The sequence below is a fragment of the Monodelphis domestica genome, chromosome 1 (assembly GCF_027887165.1).
Source record: "Monodelphis domestica isolate mMonDom1 chromosome 1, mMonDom1.pri, whole genome shotgun sequence".
NCBI lineage: Eukaryota > Metazoa > Chordata > Mammalia > Didelphimorphia > Didelphidae > Monodelphis > Monodelphis domestica.
Window position 1 is genome coordinate 259,367,348 of NC_077227.1, and position 21,934 is coordinate 259,389,281.

The 21,934-nt window shown below is 38.8% G+C and overlaps 1 protein-coding gene across 3 annotated transcripts in view; it reads left to right on the forward strand.

The window, feature by feature from the left end:
* DPF3 (double PHD fingers 3) overlaps positions 1-21,934 on the forward strand; it is a 437,118-nt gene that overhangs the window by 390,922 nt on the left and 24,262 nt on the right. For all 3 annotated transcript variants that reach the window (XM_056810706.1, XM_007472881.2, XM_001375890.4), the window contains one exon: positions 20,635-20,747. In XM_056810706.1, the coding sequence (XP_056666684.1) occupies positions 20,635-20,747 (113 nt within the window). The remainder of the gene's footprint in view (positions 1-20,634; positions 20,748-21,934) is intronic.

Genomic DNA, 21,934 nt, shown 5'->3' on the forward strand with positions numbered 1-21,934 from the left:
GTGTGGACTCTTCTGTATTTCTGAATCATTATGTAAGCTCATTGAGAGTAGGGAGTGTTTTGTTCTTTGTACTTATATTTCCAGTGCTTAGGACAGAGAGTGCCTGGTACATGATAAACTCTTATTAAATATTTGTTGAATAAAAAAATAAAATCATGTAACTATATGAGAGATAGCCAGTCTTGGGTCTGGGAAGAGGTGGTTTTATTCATTTGGCTGTATGTCTTTGAGCAAAACACTTAACCCAACAGTGCTCTGGTCAACTCTAAGACTATACATTTCTTTTTTTTTCCACAAAATTATTTATTTATTGTTTATTTCTTACATCAAAATCCCCAGGTAGTTCCTTTCTTCCCTTCCTCCCCTCCCCACACTAGAAAAATCATTTGACCAAATAAAATTTATATATAAAACTATGTCTAGCTTGTTTCTATTTATCAGCTTTTTCTCTGGAGGGGGATACACATGTGCTATTCTTCAAATATTTGTTGCTGTATAAAATTTTCTCTTGTTTTTGCTCATTTTTGTTCTTCATAATTTCACAGAGCTCTTTCCGTGTTTAAAAAAAAATCAATCTGCTTTTTACTTCTTATGGTGCAGAAGTATTTCATCACAATTATATGCCACAACTTGATGAACATTCCCTCAGTTTCCAGTTCTTTGCCACACAATAAGATAAATATTTCAGCACATAGAGATTCTTTTCCTCTTTTTTCCTGATCATCTTAGGAACAAATCTAATAGTAGTATTGTTCAGTGAAGGACATTCACAGTTTTATAACTCTTTGGGCATGATTTTTTATTGTTCTTCAAATAGTTGGATTGAAGGGGCTATAGTAAGACAGGCAGACTCATGTACTTCTGTTGAAATTGTGAATAAGTCCAACAATTAATTGAAAGCAATTTGAAACTATGTACCCCAGATCACTAAACTGTGTAAGTCCTTTGACACAGCAACACCACTACTAAGCTTATACTCCCAAAGAGATCAAAGAAAGGGGGAAAGAGCCCACGTACATGAAAATATTTTCAACAGCACTTTTTGTTTTGATAAAAAACTGGAAACAAAGTGGATATCTATCAATTAGGGCAATGCCAAACCATTTCTGGCATAGTAACAACAGGGAATATTATTGTGCTACGAGAAATGATGAAAAAGATGGATTCAGAGAAACCTGGGGATTTGTATGAATCAAAGCAGAGTAAAGTGAACAAAGAACTAGGAGAACAATTTACACGACAATCTCAATATTGGAAAAGAAACCTGCTGCAATAGAGTTAAGAATCCTGCTTAATACAATGACTAGTCATGACTCCAGAAGACTCAGGATGAATCATCCTTCCCACCTCTTATTTGGTGATTTAACAAAGGAGCAGAAAGAGATGAACATTTCAAGGCATGACCAATGTGGGGTTTTGTTTTGTGTGACTATACTTATTTGTCATAAAGAAGAGATTTCATTTTGCAGGAATGGGAAGAAGACTAGGGGAGAATAGGAGGGTAATGACAGTGATACTAAAATTAATGAAAGAAGAAAGTGTCAGAGAATAATTTTTTAAATAAGTAGAAGATAGCAGAAGGAAGTTTAGAAGGGGATGCAGACATGCAGGGGCATTTTTGGAATTACCACGTTAAATTCAAAATAGGCAAAGAAGTCTCCCCAAAGCAAGCTGTATGGAGTGGAGTTTTATAGTTTCCAATATAGTCTTCTTTTTCTGCTCTTTGGTATTTTGAAATATTTGAGATTTTTTTTAGGTTTGTGAAGTTTATTGTGATGGGAAATTTTTAAGAAAATTTCTAAAATGAGCAAGTTGTATTATACTACTGTCCTTTCTCTTTTTGATAGGATTACTAAATGGAATACCAGTGTTGAATTAGTTTACCTATATTTCAACAAAGCATTTGATAGATCTTTCATGCTATTCTTATGGGAAAGATGTAGAGATGGGAGTTAGGCAATAGTACAGTCAGATGTACACCAGGTCAAATGGATAGACCAAATGACTGTACCAAAGTGTAGTACTTTATGGTTTGATATGAACTTGGAAGGAGGTCACCAGTGGAATGCCTCAGGGGATTTTGCTTGGTGATGTCTTGTAAAGGCAAAGATGACTTGTATGTTGAGTTTGTAGATGGTACAAAGCTGGGAAGATTAGCTAAGATACTGAATGAGAGAATTAGGATTCAAAAGGATCTTGACAGGCTCTAACATTGGGCTGAATTGAATAAGATGAAGTCTGATAAGAAAAAAATATGGATTTCATTTTATAATTCAGTTAAAAAATCTGTTTCATAGCTACAAACTAGTTATGACTAGGCAGCAGGTATAGGGGTTTTAGTGGACTGCAAACTCAATGTAAGTAAATAATGTGATGCCAGGTGAAAAAGCTAATTTGATTTAAGACTGCATTAAAAGGGGGTAGCTAGGTGGCTCAGAGGATTGAAAGCCCAGCTCAGACAGGAGGTCCTCTAGAGCCTAGAGCCAGACAAGAAGTCTTGGGTTCAAATTTAGCTTCAGACACTTCCTAGCTGTGTGACCCTGGGCAAGTCACTTAGACCCTATTGCCTAGCCCTTATTGCTCTTCTGCCTTGGAACCAATACATAGTATTGACTCTAGGATGAAAGGTAAGGGTTAAAAAAAAAAGACTGCAGTAAAGGAGGCATAGTTTCTATAAATAAGGAAGTGATAATTATGCTGGACTGTACCCTGGATAGACTACATTTGGAGTATTGTGGCTACCATACTTTTGAAAGAACACTGATGAGCTATAGAAGGTCCCAATGAAAGCAATCAGTACAGTGAACAACCTTGAGTTCATGCCATATGGGGATCAGTTGATGGAAATTCAGGGTGTTTAGCAAGGAGAAGTGAAGTCTGTATGGGTATGTGACAATTGTTTTCAAGGGTATGAAGAGCTTTCATGTGGAAAAGGCATTAGACTTGCTCTGCTTGGCCCAAGAGGGCAGAACCAAGAGCAATGTATAAAAATAGCAAAGATGGAAATTTCAGCTTAATGTAAGGAAAAAATTTCTGACAGTTAAAACCATCTAAAAATGGAATGGGCTGCTTTGGAAGGTAATGAGTTCCCCATCACTGAAGCAAAGGCTGGATGGTCACTTGTCAGGAATGTTGTATAGAGGGCTCCAGTAATGGATTAGACTAAATGACCCTTCCAAGTCTTAGCTTCCCAGATTTTGAGAAGACAGTACTTCACCAAAGAGAAGAATCTCTAATGGAACATTAGATAACACTGGGGGAAGTGGTTTTTGGCAGGTAGTCTGACTATGCTTCAAACTATTCCACATGTAATGCTAGCCTTTGATGCTCTTAATTGGGCTTGTTCCCTATGACCTAAGGAAGCATTGCTTTTGATGGGAAGAAAATGAAGAGGGAAAGATGTTAGACCATAGACTAAGCACAATTTACAGTGAGACTGCTCCTCACCCTGCAGATGGCCCAAAGGTCATAGGGGTGCCCATTATTTGGGGGCTCCATACTAACTATGTGGAGTCTCAGTTTTTCCTGTGGACGACTGTATAGTTAGTATATTTTGAAAGTGGGAGATGCAGCCATTTTGAACCCTGTGGTAGAGTGCTCTGGGCTTTTAGTTGCACCTTTTTGCTGTGAAAAGAAGGTAATCATTGTGGCTGATTGAGGCAGATATGAGGAAGGAGTAGAGAAATGGGGAAGAAATTTCATGATGCTGGCTGTGAAGTGTCTGCTGAAGTCCAATGGGCAAGACCCTGATGCTCATCTTGGAGGGAGGCTCTGATCACCCCAGGTGTTAGGCTTGAAGTCAATCAGTCACTACCTGCAAATCCTGGAGCATATCCACCTGACCTGAGTGGACTTCAGGGAAAGATAACAACTAAGAGCACTTTTGTTTTCTATCTCTGCACTTACTTCCTGTATGACCTTGGGTGAGTCTCTTACCTTTCCAAGGTGTCATGTTACTCATCTACACATTGAGGGAATTGGGATAAATGCTATCTAAGGTCCCTTCCAGTTCCAGATCTGTGGTCCTATGATTTTTCATAGACACAATTATGTGCACATTATTATATCCCTCACTGTGGTATCTGAAAATGTAGTAGTACCCATAGTCCCTATGGCATAAAATTGGCAAAATTCTTGTTTGTATTTCTAAAATAAAGCCGTTTGAAAATGCACTGAACATTCCTAGCTATTGACTTATGTTTCTTCCTGGATTCAGGCACCCTGCCAAGTTTTTAGACCTTAGTTTTCCAAGGCCTATTGGTGGACAAAGGTAAAGGTCTTTGTTTTCTTTCATCTCCCTCCTTATCCCATTTTCTCATTCCTTCCCTTCTCCCTCTTTGCCCCTCCTTACTCTTTCTTTTTTTTTAAAGGCTGTCAGAATAAATGCTTGATTTATATTATTTCATTTTATCCTTATAATAACCCAGGGAGGTTAATGCTATTATTATTTCTATTTTACAAATGAGGAGACTGAGGCTAAAAGAGGTCAATGTGCCCAGAGTCACATAGCTACTTAGTGTCTGAATCAGGGTTCAAAACTTCTCCACCCCAGGTCCAATGTTCCAGCCATTTCATCACCTAGATGCCTACTTCATTTCTCTCCTTCCTTTCTTCTCTTCTGTCTCTCAATTTCCCTCTCCTATTCTTTGTCAATCCTACACTTTTCTTCTTTCTCTCCTCCCCCTGCTTTCTCATTTTTCCTCCATTTCTGTCCTCTTTCAGGGCAATGTTAACTCTGTCATGAGTCTTTAGAGGTCTCAGTTCAGTAATTCGAGATCCAATGTGCCATTCAAAAGGTAGCTTTTCCAAGGTCTTGGAATTGCCAGAGACCAGACCAGCTGGATCCTTTCTGAAAGTCCTGTCACTGCACGTGATGAGGCAGGACAGTCCTAAAATGGACAGCTCCCACAGCTGGGTTCCTGCCACCACTAACCTTGAGTAACTTTCCTCAGCATAATTCAGGAACATTTCTCCTCTAAAGAAAGTCCCCCTTGGATTCTAGCCTTTGCAAGATTCAAGAATTTACTTATACCTTTCAAACAGTCGTGAAACTCCCTTTGCCTCTTCAACTCACAAAACTCTAGGAATGCATTACCTTCCCAATATATGATTGTTCAATTAACTTTAATATTGACGGGTGTTTTTTTTCCCTGAATAGATTCCACATCTTAGCACAATGCTTCTATTAAATCCAAAGACAGCTGCTGGCACTTGGAAAGTTGCCACTGATTCACTTTCCCTATCTTGACTCTCTCATTTCTCTGTGGGTAGGAGGGAGAAACAATTCTTAATTCCTTCAGTTTTTATCCCAAGTAAACATGAAGGTTGGTTCTCATTCTTCATAATCCTATGGGAAAATCTGATTTGTCTTAGATGAAAATCTGGCCATTGGATGGTGGGAGATTGTCCATTAATGGGGCTTCCGGGTCAATTTGGTGAAACAGAGAGCAGAGCTGATAAAGATCTCACCCTTTGGGATTGTGAACAGATATTGAGTTAATACCAGGATGTCAGCTATGTTGATTTGTGTGTTTGTTTTCCCAAATGAAGATCTGAGCCACTAGGGGTTTTCTTCTTCTTTAAGTGTCTACGTGGTGGTTCCTTAACTCTTTTGTGAAGGTATTGGAAAAAAAGCAAATGGATAGTGAATGTTTTGAGATGCCTGTATTACAGAGGCTTAGGGAAATTGCTGATTCACAAACTTCACCAACATCTTCCACTTTCCAGCCACGTCATCATTAGTGATATTTATTGGTGGATCTTTTGAATGAATACAATGGAGGATAGTAGGAGAAGAAAGAGAAAGGGGAGAAACTATGGGAAGAAAGAGATAGAAGACATTGAGGACAAGTTGATAATTAGGAGAAGTAGACTTTTCCTTATAGAGGTTTTGTAAAGTTTTGAAGATATCCATGAGAAAACAGTATGAATTAGTCATATTTTATGCATTTAAAATGCCATTTTATTCTAGCCTGTGTTCCCCCAAAAGGGGGCAAACGAACACTGTCTAGTCTTCCTTAATGCATGCTAAAACTCAAATCTCTAGAATTTATTTATACTTTATTCAATGCCTAGACAGGCTTCAGTGATTATTCCCCTAGCAATATTAATACAAGGTTTAACTACTCATTAATATCATCTTGTGTCAAGAAATCTGTTTACAAATGGCTGGGTCCAGAGAGGGCTCCATCTTAAGGAAAAGGGGTCTATCTCCACCAAACTAAGTAAAGCTCTCCATGAAGAGATGAATAAGAACTCACTCAGGGAACCGATCCAAATCTCCTTTGAGATTCCTACTTTTTCAACTGCTCTCCAGATGAACAGTTGGCATATCTGTCAGTGGGACTTTCTTGTATGTTTATTTACCACAGTGAGATTGTCCTGTCTGGAACAACATATCTGGGCATGGTTAAACTTGAGGCCAACTCATTTAATCAGGGATCTTGCTTAGTTAAAACTAGTCTGCTGATGCTTGAAAGAATAGCCAGCCATATATCTGTCTCTAGAACTTGCTTCAGGGAACTTAAAACATCTTCTAAAGTGCTGGAAGTTAGGTGGCAGACAGGATGAGCTTTTGGAATATTACAAGAGTGTGAAATAGGGTATGGTTGAGACCAGGAGCACAGGGAGAGGTTCAGCTAGAGAAGCCCAGGATACCAGCACCAGCCACTTTCTTGTTATAAATTGGGTTAGTTCTTGGAGAACTAAAAGAAATGGTTACTCAGAATCATGAAGACATATAGACTACATTTCACTTTCTTAGATTAGAAAGAAAGAACAGACATGCTGGAAAAGCAGAGGATCTTTATCATTTTTAGGGAGCAAGACAGACAGAAAGAGATAATCATATACATATACGTATATATATATATATATATATATATATATATATATATAGAGAGAGAGAGAGAGAGAGAGAGAGAGAGAGAGAGAGAGATCAAGTATTTATGAAGTGCTTAGGATATACCAGATACTGTGCTAAGCACCAGGGATACATATATAAGCAAACATGCCCTGTAGGAGCCTATATTCTAGGGGGGGGGCAACATATAAAGGGGTGTTAGAAACTAGGGCACTTAAACAGCATGGCTTGGAGACTACAGTGATCTTCCCTCTGGGCAAGATAAGGGCAGAGTTCACCCAACAGAGCCCTGGGATCCTTGGTAGGAGTCCAAGTTTCTGTTTTGAGGTGGTAAGGAAGACGAGCAAAAGGCATGGTGTAGAATTAAAGCAACTGTCCACCTTCAATAGAAAATGGGTATTTAGGTCAATCTCATCCTCCAGGTGCCTCCTTATTTTCTACCAGCTTTCTTAAGCCTTTGGGACTGTTTTAGCTCGTACTCCTCCCAGAATCTGATCTGAAAGAATCAAACAACTCTTTCAAGAAGGATATCTGAAAATAGGTTTGACTGAGGTTAAAAATTTAGAATTGATTTTTTTTAGCATTTATATGGACAAGCATTTCTCCAGAATCAAAGAAGGGGTTGGAAAAAAAAACACAAGAAAGCATCTCTAATTCTTAAGCACGTTTCCATTTTAAGTTTTGGAGGTGGAATTATCTGCAGGAGAAACAGGTGGGTGATGGAAGCTCAGTGGAAATCCTAGGCTGTCATTTAACCTTATAAAATTTCTTATAAGAAGAAAGAAAACTACATAGTTCCAGGACCCACTAATAATCCATCCAGTATCATGATGAGGATAGACAACTGGACTTGGTTTCCAACATTGCCTACTATACTTACTGGTTATGTGACTCTGGGCAAACCCTTTAACTTCTCAGGACTTCAGCTTCCTCAACTATAAAATGAAGGGTTGAACTTGACAGCCCTCTAAGTTCTCTTCCATCCTTGTCTACTATCCTTTGATGCCTGGATATGAGGAAGCTGAAAGACCTCTTGCAATCTATACTGACTTGCAAATTTCTTATCAAGAGAGCATCAGCATCAACCATACACATCTCCTAAAGCTTTCTGGGTCATATTCAGGTTTGGCAGAAGTCCAGGAGATAGAAAACATCTGATTAGGGGCCACAGATTCATCTTTACTCCCAAGTTTCTTGATTAAACAAAACAAAACAAGTGTTTTCAGGGAGGATAGGTGATGGATGCTCTTGTTTTGGGACTATGGACTTCATTGCAAAATGGTTGGCAGTGGGAAGCTTTCATGACTGATAAAGGGCTTTAGGCCATAATTCAAGCTGGCTTTCATACAGTGCTGCAGGGGCAAGAGTCCATTTGGCAGATGGTTGGCTATAATCCACTCAGCACAGCCAAGAAATCCAGGGGAAATGCAACCAGGGCAGTTGGTTTTGATGACCCGTATTCTCATCACACCCCCTCTGCCCTGCATTGTCAGCTCAATGTGACATGAGCCAACTCAGTCCCAATCTAATCTACCTGAACAGTGAAACAGAATTGATTCTCCTTCTCTCCACCTCCCTCCCTGCAGGGCATCCATGAAGAGCCCATCTCTGCAACCTCAGCATGTTGTGTGAAAATGTGGGAAATGGTTACAAGGAACTTTAGATCTCAGAATAGGTGGCTTTTAGTGGCTGTCTTGCCTGTGTTGGGTTTGTGCTATGAGAGAAACAGTTGAGGAAAGCTTGACATAAGTTCTAGAAAGTAGTTGAGTAGAGTTGAGTGATGGAGGTGGTTTCCCCTCTCCTCTGTAGTCTTTAAAATACAAAATTGGCCTTGTTCAGTAATGAATCTTGGTCTCAAGAAATCTGATTTCAGACTTTATATTTTACTAATGGGAAGCAAGGTTCTGGATTGATAGCATCTTTGAAATATTATTTTGTGAAAGTCTACTAGTAAATTGACTTTCTTATATTTCCTCATTTTAAGATTTAATTGAATTATTTCAGTGAATAAAAATCTATGTTCTCTCCTTATCATGCTCTTCTCCCCATTCAAAATAAAATGAAAAAATCCAGTAATAAATATGCAGTCAATCAAAACAATTTTCTGAATTGGCAGTGTTCAAAAATAGGTACTTTTTTTTTCTTTCCTCTGAACTCATCACCTTTTTAGCTGGATCATGATTTATTATCCAAGATGGTCATTACTTTCTCTTAATAGTTAACAATTCCTTCAACCACTCACCAATGACAAGTCTCAGACCACCTCTAAAGAGATGCTGGAGGAAGGGAACCAAGTAAACAATTATTCTCCTCTTCCTGCTCTTCCTCTTCACTTTCTTCCTCCCCTTCAATACTTTACCTTCTTTCTTCTCTTCTTCCTTCCCTTCTTCTTCATCTTCTTTATTTTCATTTCTTCTTTGACTTCTCCTCTTTCTGATTAGAAGGGACTTCAGGGGCCATCTCATCTGTCCAAGTTGTATACTACAGAAAAATTCATGGAGGAAATAAAGTGAAGAATGAATGTTTCAATCTGCATTTGGACTCTGTTCTATGTTCCTTCTGTGGTGGTGGATATCCTTTTTTTTTTTTGGTCATGAATCCCTTACAGTTGTCTTGGATCCTTGCCTTTTTATCTTCTTTTGAGTGTCAAATTTGATCATCGAATTCTCTTTTTGGCTCTGATTTTTTTTTTTTGACAGGATTGCCCGGAATTCCTCTATTTCATTAATCACTTACAGGATGGGATTCAGGCATTTCTCTACTGTGCTCTGCCCTGCCTCTTGTCCTCTGTAAATTCCTGTCTTCAACCAGGTCTAGAGCCTCCAGAAAATGGCAGCAGTCTTTACCTCAATCTGAACTTGACCACCTGATTCCCTAACGGTTAAGTGTAAATAGATGTAAGAGTGGGAGGCAGGGAGGGGTTGTTCATCTCTTATTATTCACATGTGGAAAACAAACCTGAAAGCAAGTTACATTAAAAAAGGAAAAATGGCACCTAAAAGAGAACAAACAAAACCATTTCTTCTACTCTAGTATTATGCTCAGTTTCCTTAGAGAGGTGATTTTTGGGTATAAAATCTCAGACCATGTCAATTGTTTTCTTTTTCCCTGGGTTCTTTTCTCTGATAGTTCTTTAGGATGGTTTTAGGCTTTAGGACCATCATCCCAGAACTGCCCACTCTAGATCCCTGGCATGTTTCATGTGCCACCCAGGCTCCCTCCACATAACCCCCAAAACCTATTTGCTATTTTAGCCAGACAAATTTGCCTTGACCAATCATATAGGTTTATTAAAATATGCTCTCAGTTTATTTAGTAATATTTTTTCATAATCATAGCATGTTTCACTTGTGAACCAAACCAAACAGTGAGTACTATGTATTACATTTGAGTGTGAATTGCTCAGTTGATTTTCAGCAGACTGGGATGTAAAAGGCTTGGGGAATTTTCCATGGTCTTGAAGGCAGTGTTATATATGTGCTAAACTTTGCTATGTTAGATATTGAATTTGAATCTTGGCATTGTAGCTTTTGCTACTGGCTGTGCCTAGATTAGGGAAACATTCTCTGTCTGCTCCCTACTATGCATTGATCTAGGTGCAGTAGTTTGGATGTACACAGACACAGACACAGACACAGACACACACACACACACACACACACACACACACACACACACGTGTGCGCGCACGTGCGCTCTCGAATAATCACATCACTCTCACTCATAATGACATGATGTATTTTGAATGTGCTTTCAGTTGTTTATCTTGGGTCCTTTTGACTCTCCACCTCTTACCTTTTGTCTTAGCACCAATTCTAAGACAGAAGAGCAGTAAGGGCTAGGCATTTGGGGTTAAGTTACTTGCCCAGGGTCACATAGCTGTGAAGTCTGAGGTCAAGTTAAAAAAAATTAGTTTGTTACATTAAAATTTAAAAATAACACCTCCCATTCTCTCCTATTACCTGATTAGAGAAGGCATCACTTGACAAAAAAGCTATATGTATAAATAAGACTATGTTTTACTTATTTTTATTTATAATTTCTTTCTCTGGAGTTGGATATAACCCTTTGATTTAAACCCAGGTCCTCCTGATTCTGGGTCTGGTGCTCTATCCACTGTGCTTGCCCTTATTTCTCAGAGCCCTTTTGAAGGACATTAATAAAAGTGAGCAAAGGGAATGCTCAGTCACAGTTCAGGTTGCTAAGTGGTCATCTTCATGCAATTGCAGGGCATCATATAAAAAATGGACACAAACTCATGACTGGATACATTAGGACAGTTGGGTTTATAAAACAAGATTTGAAGTTGATGGTTTGGGAAAGAGACATGTTTTTAAAGTAGTGTCTGAGTTGTGTATTTATAAAAACAAATTTTATCAAAATGATTTTCTTTTACATTCCTGTCACTTCCCAATACCCCTCTCTATAAGACAAGAAACCTCCCTTGTAGCAAAGAATTATGGCTTTAAACATCTTATTGATATCTTTAAAAAAAAACCCTTACATTCTGTCTTAGATCAATGCTGTGTATTGGTATCAAGGCAGAAGAGTACTAAGGACTAGGCAATGGGGGTTAAGTGACTTGCTTGGGGTCACATAGATGGGAAGTGTCTGAGGCCATATTTGAACCCAGGACCTCCCATCTCTGGGTCTGGCTCTCAAACCACTGAGTCACCCAGCTGCCCCTGCTCAAGTTCCTGTTCTCTCTCTCTCTCTCTCTCTCTCTCTCTCTCTCTCTCTCTCTCTCTCTCTCTCTCTCTCTCTCTCTCTCTCTCTCCTCTCTCTCTCCCCATCTCTCCCTCTCCCTCTCCCTCTCTCTCTTTCTCCCCCTCCCTTCCTCCCTCCCTCCCTCTTCCTTATTATTTATTTTTGTAATAGAGTAATCATTTAAAACCAAAACCCCAAATCATATACCCATATAAACAAGTTATAAATCATGTTTTTTTCTGCATTTCTACTCCAACAGTTCTTCCTCTGGATGTGGAGAGTGTTCTTTCTCATAAGTTCCTCAAAATTGTCCTGGATCATTGCATTGCTTTTAGTAGCAAAGTATATTACATTTGATCATCCCCCAATGTTTCAGTATACAATGTTCTCCTCATTCTGCTTATTTCACTCTGCATCAGTTCATGTAGGTCTTTCCAATTCTTACAGAAATCCATCAATTCATCATTTCTTTTAGCACAATAGTATTTTATCATCATCATATACCACAATTTGTTGAGCCATTCCCCACTTGAGGGACACCTCCTCATTTTCCAATTTTTTGCCACCACAAAAAGCACAGCTATAATTTTTTTTTTGTACAAACAGATCTTTTCCCATTCACTTTTCTCTTGATGGGAGAGAGGTATGCTGGTGATATGCATTTGTCAGAAATTTTGCATAAACTATGTTGAGTGCTTGATTATCAAGTTGTGGATCATTCACTTTGAAAATGTCCTGTAATAATTTAGACCCAACATAATACCAGACATTTGATTCAAGCCAATGTGTGGCTGGAGTGTGCTTTATGGGAGGGGAGCCAGACAAAGTTACAGAGACAGAGACACAGAGAGATTACATTCCAACGTTAAATATAAATCTTTCAAAAATGTTATTCTTCTATTTATATTTTCTATTAGAAATGATGATTGAAATTTGATAGCATATCTCACAAATATGGTCAAATAAATCTTATCCATTTCTGCAATACTTAAAATTTGTAAATCTGTCCTATGTATATAATATTGTGAATTATTAAAAGTCAGAACTAAATTCTTATCTAATGGCTCTCTAGGGAGTTTATTATTTGAGAGAGCTACACCAGGTGGAATTTGGTCCTATATGGTTTATTTTAGCCCATTCTATGATTTATACAATCCAGGCTACAGACCAAGGAGCTCCATTTGTTTCACACTAATCTGCTTTAGCCTGTAATCAGGAAAGGTGGTATTTTCTGGGAAATTAGTTATTAAGAGATCAGCATTGATAAGCAAGGCAATAAAATATAATTAGATGTTTATAATTTCACAACACATAAACAATGGGCTACACCTTTCCCATATTTACTTGTGCTTGTTGTATTTATGTTTTCAGGATGTACCTGGTGATATAAAGCTCTTTCTGTGGGTCTAATTTAATCAGCTTTATGTGGCTCACCAGAGTGCAAATTAAATACTGGGGATAATTGAATAAAAAAGACCCTTTTAATAAGGATCACAATATATGAGGTACATGCTGCAGGAGTTTATATGTTTCTCTTTGCTCAGGGTCTGTTCAATAGGAGTTGTTCTGCTGTAAAAGAAGCTGGCTATGGTGATAAATAGTGGTAGGGTTAATGACTTGCATTAGCTCCTGAGCCAAGATCATAATGTGGGTTTAATGTACAAAGAATATATTTAGATGGGCTTTCCCCTCTCGGATGGGTGGAACTATTCATGTGGATTCCACTGAATTCGACCAGCATTGATTAAGTGCATCTTATGTGGAAGACACTGGGTTCTAGGTTCTGCAAGGTCATGTGCAGATGGACAAGACTCCATCTCTGTCCTCAAGAGGTTTGCCCTCTAGCACAGATGATATACTATAGTTATGTATAGAAACGACTATAGTATGAGTTAGTGAGTACCTTAGAAAAGTATAGCAGGGGCAGCTAGGTACCATAGTGGCTAGAAAGCCAGGTCCTGGTTCAAATTTGACCTTAGATAGTTCCTGGCCCCCAATTGCTTACCCCTTATTGTTCTTGCTATCTTAGATCTGATAGTGTAGATTCTAGGACAGAAGGTAAGGGGTTGTGTTTTTTTTTAAAGGAAAGAAATAGCAAAGCATTGTGACTATTATAGGAGTGGGGAAGGCTGATTTCTGACTGAAGGCATCATGGAAGGCCATGTGGAGGATGAGACCTGGAATAACTAGTCACTGATTGAGATGTATGGGGTGGGCATTCTGGGCTTAAGGAATAGCCTCAGAAAAAGAACAATGGAAAAGTGTGAGGTGATGCAATTATCTTTATGTATGTAGTCCAGGCCACTTGGGGTGAGCAAGTTACTCTGGTTTATTTGTAAAATCTGAAACGAAGATTCTCTCCATTGGAAGGAATCTCAGGAGCCATCTATTCTAGCTGGTGTCTGAATTGGCATGCCAATGACAACATCCTCTCATCTTTCTTGACCTCTTGGCTTCTTTTGAAACTGCTGAGCCCTCTTCCTGGACACTCTTGTCTTTGCTAGATTTCTGTGACATCATTCTCTCTGAGTTCTTCCCCTGTCTCTCTGTCTGCTCCTCAGGCTCCTTTCCTGGAACATTATTTGTTTACTGTTCCCTATCCATGGGGTGTCTTCCAAGGCTTTGTCCTTGTCCCTCTTCAGTAGTTGATACAGTAGAAAGAGCATTAGACATGGAGTCAGCAGAATGAAATTTGAATTGTGCTTCAGACACTTACTAGCTATGGGATCCTGGGCAAATCACTTCACCTCTGTTTGTCTCAGTTTCCTCAATTACAAATTGGAGAGAATAATAGCTAGCATTGACCTATGTAGGCTAGTTCAGTGGTTTCTATCATTTTGAAGTATGAAGGCTCCTTTTCAAAGTAAAAGAGTTTTGGGGAACCCTCCCCACTCCCCTGCCATGATAACATGTGGATATTTTGATAGATCTGTGATCTCACTGATGTCTCAAAGAGTTTGCTGTTCAAGTGATTTTTCTGCTTTCTACCAGGTAAATTGAGAGACAGAACTGTCCCTCGTATAGGTCTATCTAGTGATCAACCTCCTTGGACCTGAGTTTCCTCATCTGTAAAATTGTGAAGGTTGGACTAGATGGTCACCAAGGTTCCTCCTAGCACTAGATTTAGGGTAGAAGCAGACAGGAAGATTGAGTTAATTAATTAATCAACAAGCATTTATAAAATACCTATTATGTGCTGGGCTAGTCATGGCCAACCAGTCAATGAACAGTATACCTGCTATGTGTTAAAGGTTGAAAACACAAATTGGAAAAAGAAAGGCCAACTATTCCTACCCTCAAAGAGCTCACTATCTAATGGGGGAAGACAATACACAAATATAAACTGAAAAGGGGAGGGAGAAGGAAGGAAGATATCCACCTAGTGATGGGCGAAGGGATGGAGAATTCCAAAGAGGTGTAACTGAGTCGAAAATGTGCACCATGGAGTCCATAAAGACAAGAAGAAATGTACCCTTGTCCTCAAGGATCTCTCTCCTCATCTTTATCCTCTGATTTTCCTGGCTCCCTTCAGGTTTCAAATAAAATCTTTTCTGACAAGAAGCCTTTCCAGATCTCCTGGGATATTAGTGCTTTCTCCCTCTAGATTATCTCTAATGTATTATATATTTCTGTGTATATTATAGTTTGTATGTGTAACAGTACATATTGTCCATCTTCTTCCCCAACTACTCCCCCCTCCACCCCGAGAGAAGGGACTAACCTTGACTGTTCTGGTATTTCCAGAGTTTACTAGGCACATTGCCTGGCATATGGTAGTTATTTAATAAATGTTTGTTGACTGACATCTGTATTTGAAAAAGGAACATAGATAGCTTCCATGGGAACTTATTTCCCATTGTAAAGAGTCCTGTGAAAATTTATCTTATTTTAGGGGAGAGTTAGTATGAAGGAAGAAGTAATATGCCTGTGCTAAGTGGGGAAGGAGATTTATTGTGCTATGTTTGGGGAAGGAATTCAGAGAGACATTTGAGATCTCCATTCTTAGCAATCCTTCTGGGATGAATCATGAACCCCCAAATCCTTTCTGAATTCATTTTAGTAATGACAATTTTAGAAATATCCCTTAGAATTATCTCATCCTCTTCCTGTTAACTGGAGATAGACTACTGTGTTGTCTCCTTTGATAACTTTTATGAACTAATATAACAGTTATATCATGGTTCAGTTGTTTCAGTCCTATCTGACTCTCTGTGATTCCACTTGGGGTCTTTTTGTCATTTTATTCTCCAGCTCATTTTATAGATGAGGAAACTGAGGCAAACAGGGTTAAGTGACTTTGCTCAGGGTGTGCAACTAGTAAGAGCCTGAGGTCAGATTTGAACTAGCTGTTCTTGACTCCAGACCTGGTGTTCTAACTCCTGCACACACAAACAGAATACGGATAGGAGTTGGACTTTCAAGTCAATGAATGATAATTGTATGATCTTGTATGCTCATTGATATAAGGAATTTCCACGTGACGAAATTCTATCAGTGTAGATTCACATCTTGGTGACTTAAAAACCCCTTATCTTTTTTTTTTTTTGTAACTGGATTGTTGATAGTTTCCTTTTTAAATTTTTTATTTATTTACTTAATTTTGAATATTTTTCCATGGTTACATGATTCATGTACTTTCCCTCCCTTCTGCTCTCCCTCTCCTGTAGCCATGAGCAATTCCACTGGGGAAAAAAACCCTTTTCTTCTGTCTTGGAATCAGTACTGTGTATTGGTTCCAAGGCAGAAGAGCAGTTAGTGCTAGATAATGGAAGTTTAAGGGAATTGCTTAAAGAATATCCTAGAGAACTGAGAAGTTGTGATTAGCACTGGGTCAGACAGCCCATATGTATGTATTAAAGGCAGTTCTTGAATCTGAGACTTCCTGGCTTTAAGAACAGCTTTTTATCTACTTTATTTATGCCAGGTGTATCCTTACTTTAAGCAGACTAAATAAATGAATGACTGGATTGACAAAAGAAATTAGGGAAATTATTATAAACTTCACAAAGGAAAGGAACGATTTTCTCCCAAAGCAAAAAGATGGTGACCTTGAGCAAATAACTTTATTGTTATTTACCTCAGTTTCCTACCTGGATATGAAGGAAAATTTTCTCCTAATTTCCTGTGGTTCAGTCATTTCAGTCATATTTGACTTTTTGTGACTCCATTTGAATTTTCCTGCCAAAGATCCTGGAGTGGTTTGCCATTTCTTTCCCTAGCTCATTTTATAGATGAGGAAACTGAGGCAAATAAGGTTAAGTGACTTGCTTAGAGTCACATAGCTAGTGTCTGAGGCTAGATTTGAACTCTGGAAAATGAGTTTTCCTGACTGCAGGTCCAACATTCTATCTACTATACTACCTAGCTACTTCCTAAAACTGTAGGGACAATATTGTGTTGCCATCATGAAATGGCTCTCAGATTTTTTTTCTCTCTCACTTCTCTTGGGAAAATATCTTCCAGTATTAAAGAGTCTCATTCAAGTCACTCTATTGGTTTCTTCCTGGAAAATCATCAGAGTTATTCTTTGCATTATTTTACCTAATGACTAATTTTCCTGATTCCAATGAGACATAATATGGGAAAGCAGTTAGGGGAGTAGTACAAAAGAAGATTGAATCCTAGAAATTATTCCTAATCTGGCTCAATCAAGTGCTGTGTGATATTCCTCTCTATCCTCCATCTTCCCATTTGTGAAATAAGAGCAGTCATTTTCACCACTGCCTCTCCTCTCAGAGCTGAAGTCTAATGGCATTCATCTTGAGAAAAAAACAGATGCCTGTACCAAGACCTGAAATTCTTCTTAACCTTGGTGTACTAAGGAGACTGAAGAAAGAATGTTTCCCCCTTTGTTCCAGATCTCAATATATTCTTTAGAAATGAATTCACTCAAAAATACTCCTCCCATCTTCTGTCTTAGAATCAATATTAAGCATTGATTCCAAGGCAGAAGAGAGGTATGGGTTAGGCAATAGGGGTTAAGAGATTTGCCCAGGGACACACACCTAGGAAATGCCTGAGACCAGATTTGAACCAAGGCCCTTCCATCTCCAGACCTGGCTCTCTCTATATCCACCCATCTGCCCCCAAATGGATTCACTTTAAACACAGTCACAAAGCATAGTGAGATAGTTCAAGAAATTAAAAAGTTATTTATTAGGTATTTACTATGTACAGTATAAGAGTAGCTAAGTGGTTCAGTTGGTCCTGAACTCAGGAAGACTCATCTGAGTTCAAATGCAGCCTCAAACACTTACTAGCTGTGCAACTCTGGGCAAGTCACTTAATCCTGTTTGCCTCAATTTCTTCATTTGTAAAAAATGAGCTGGAAAAGAAAATGGCAAAGTACTCCAGTATCTTTTGCCAAAAAATCTCTAAATGGGGTCATAAAGGGTTGTACATGACAGAAAAATGACTCAACAAACGTGTAATGTATTGTGTGAGGCATGGAAGGTATAGATAGAAAAACGGCAGTCTCTGTTCTCAAAGAGTTTGTCTTCTCTATCTACTAAGGTAGAGACAAGCCATAGAGGAGATTTTAGCTATAAGTCCACTGGAAAGGCTCAATCTTCCTTTCAGTAAAAAGATAAGGTAGATGATCATGCAACATCTTTAGCGTGATTTCCATGAACAAATTCATTTCATTTTCTGATGTTGAAGCATTGGCTATTGCCAGGGACTTTGGTCTTGAGAACATTCTTTCCAAGAGTTGTCAAAGCCCATTTCTCATCCAAAGGTATCCTAGCAATCTTATCCATGGCAGGCAGTTAGATAACCCAATGAGTGGAGCCCTAGGTCTAGAGTCAAGAAGACCTGAGTTCAAATCTTGCTTCAGACACTTACAAGTTGTGTGAGCCAGGGAAAGTCCTGCTTGCTTCAGTTTCTCAAAATGACCTAGAAACCAGAAAAAGAAGTAGAGAGTAGAAACACAGAAGAAAAACAACTGCTTGATTACATGGGTCAATAAGGACATGATTGGGGCTGTAGACTCTAAATGATCACCCTAGTGCAAATAGCAATAATATGGAAATAGGTCTTGATCAGTGACACATGTAAAACCCAGTGGAATTGCTTGTTAGCTATGGGAGCAGGGTAGGTGGAGGGGAGGGGAAGAACAAATCATCTCTCTCTCTCTCTCTCTCTCTCTCTCTCTCTCTCTCTCTCTCTCTCTCTCTCTCTCTCTCTCTCTCTCTCTCTCCATCTATCTATATCCCCTTTTCTCCAATCCCCAAGTTGACTATAAGCTTATAGAAGCCAAGGGCTATTTTCATTTCTGTCTTTGTAAACACTCTATGTAGTGTGGGGTTACAGAGAGTCTGAAATGACTGAAAACAACTGAACAATGACAACAACAACAAGAATTTAAAAAGTACTAATTCCAGACCTGGAAAAATTAAGAGAGTGTGAGTTTTTTGGGGGTAATTCAGGAAGTTATTGGTTTATCAGAGGTAGGACTTGAACTCAAGACTTTCTGATTCCAAGGTCAGCCCTCTGTCCACTATGCTACCCTGCCTCCTGGGAGGTACTACTAGAACCCCTCTTTTTAAAATGAGGAAAGTGAAGCTTAAATTAAATAATTTGATCAGGGTCATGTAGCTAGTAAGCATTCATAGAAGTATTTGAAGTCAAGTCTTCAAGTTCAGCATATGAAATAGAAAAATAATTAGGTTTATAAATCTGTTCCATTTTACCCAATTCTTTCACCCAATTTCTGGTGAGATTGTTGGCTAAGGTTAGGGACAAAGTCTTAAGTCACAGAATAGCTGACTGATCTAAAAAAAAAAGAATGAAACCTATGAACTTGGCATTCATTGTAGGCTCCAGACTATGGAGTATAGAGTACTCACATTCATAATCATATTCATCCTTGATTCTGTGGAAGAAATGGAATTTGACCACTTCTCCCTGCTCCCAGCACACTGGGACAACTGTTTTAGAATTTCTGTTCAGAAGTATGGAGTTTGACCTAAAGCACAAATTCCAAAGCATGAGAGCCTTTGATCTTGAAACTCATTCAAAGTCTTCTCACCATTTTTTAGATCCTTTTCTGTGGCCCATGCCTTGGGAATGTTGTTGCATTGGGTCCTTGCTAGGAATCTTCCTAATTTGTCCTAGAAATTTTAGGAACTTTTGAATGATTTCCCCCTCTTTACCATAGCCTTTTTTGCTTTTCTGTAATGGTTTTTCAAACTGAAGAGTTTCTTTTAGCCACTTTGTGTCTATTTCTCTACTGCTCCTTCCCTGTCTACCTCATCTGTTTTTTTCTCTCTCCATCCGTTTTTTCTCTTCCTCCTCTCCCTCCTTTCTCTCTCTCTCTCTCTCTCTCTCTCTCTCTCTCTCTCTCTCTCTCTCTCTCTCTCTCTCTCTCTCTCTCTCTCTCCCTCTCCATCTGTCTCTCTCTTCTTCCCTCTTCTCTATCCTCTGTTTTTTTTCTTTTTGTCTCTTCCCTCTTCCCTCTATTTCTCTGTTGTTGTTTTTCCTTCCTTCCTGAATCATGGGGTGTAATAGACAAGTGAACCCCATTTAATCTTGTCTTCTTGATCTTCTACTATCAGAAACCTTGCCCCATTCTCTTCCTCCCCAAAGCATCTATAACTTGTCCCTGGGTTTGGTTTGCTTTCTCGTGCTTAGTATCTATCATAATCTATGAATATTTTCATCGCTCTCTTTTTTTCTCCCCTCAATCCCTGTCTAATTTCCTTCTGTCCTGCTTATATATATATATATATATATATATATATATATATATATATATATATATATATATATATATATATATATTTACAGATGGGAAGCATGAGTGATAGAGCAGAGGGGTGCCTCGGGTTTATTTTGTCCCTATCAGTGAAAGGTTTAATGCTTAATCTCCTCTCAGGGCCTCTGTCAAGAACAGCTAGGTGGTTGAGGTCCCCATCCAAGGTAGACTTTGATCATTCCTTCCCTGGCCAATGGGACACATCCATGGGTCGAGATGTGATGTACCAATTAGCTCATTGTTTCTGTTTTTTAAGGGTAATTAAAGAACTGTCCTTTAACATTGGCCTTTTTTTTTTTACTTCCTCCAGGTCATCCCACCTGCCTGCAGTTCACCCTGAACATGACAGAGGCTGTCAAAACCTACAAGTGGCAATGCATTGAGTGCAAATCCTGCATCCTCTGTGGAACCTCAGAGAATGATGTGAGTTTGAGGCTTTCCCAAGTAGGAAAGTGAACTCAAGAGAGGGGAAAGGGAGGGAAAATGGGTTCTTGCCAGTGATTCCTTAAACAAAAATGTCAGAAAGGGGTCTCCCTTGTTAAATGGGAAAGAAAAAAGAGAAGATTCTCCAGTTTGCTTGTAGTAAAATGACCTCAAGTCATTGGATCATAAATTTGAGCTGGTTCAGAGGCATCAAGCTCCCAGCCCTAGTATGCCCAACCAGATTAAAATATAATTGGGAAATGTTTAACAAAATACCTAAAAATACATTGTAACACAAATAATGTAAATGTGTGGTTTTCTAAGTCAATATGCAGCTGACAAAAACAAAACAAAACGACCAATTTCTACTTGAGTTTGACACCACTGTTCTTGTCCAACCTCTTCATTTTAACAGTTGAGGATATCAAGGATCAGAGGGATTCAACAACTTGACCAAGGTCACAGGTTAGGAGTCAGAGCCAAAATTTGAATCCCATTGGTCTTTGTCTATTATTCTTTCTATTACATGATTCAGCCTAAGGTTGTTATGCTTGTGAAGATAGAGCTGACAGAGGCTGTTTTCCTAATCTGGGTTCTAGCTTGTTCTACATTGCCTTTCAGTTTAAGTTTAATTTTTTCTTTTGGCCATTAAGATAGGAACTTCATGAAGAAATAACTCCCAATAAATCGAATAAATAGGAGGTTCCCAGCTACTTCTAGGGTGAGTAGGGACCTTGTAAACCCTCGGTTCAAATTCCTTCTAAGAGGGATGTATGCGATGTCTATGCTTTAGTTTGTCCTGTCCCTCTCAGAATGAGCTCCTAGAGTTAATTGGACCTCAATAGAAGTGGCAAAATTTTCAGAGGAGTTAGATACCTCCAGGTAGCCCCAAGAAGTGGCTCTAGAACTCAGACATATTGTTTTATTTACCCAATCTGGACCACTGCCTTGTGGATAGTTGAGTGGATCTGAGGGATAGAAGTTATTTTCATGAGGCTCCATAGGGAGTTGCTCATCAAATTTCTCCTAGATGGATTTAGGGCTTACAGAATCATAGCTATATTAAATGAAACATGTAAAGTACTTTGCAGACCTTTAGGCTATATAAGTGTCAGCTATTAAAGCCCTTATTGTTGTTTAGAGTCAGAAGAGGCTGTAGCCATTGAGTTTGACCTCCTTATTTTCCA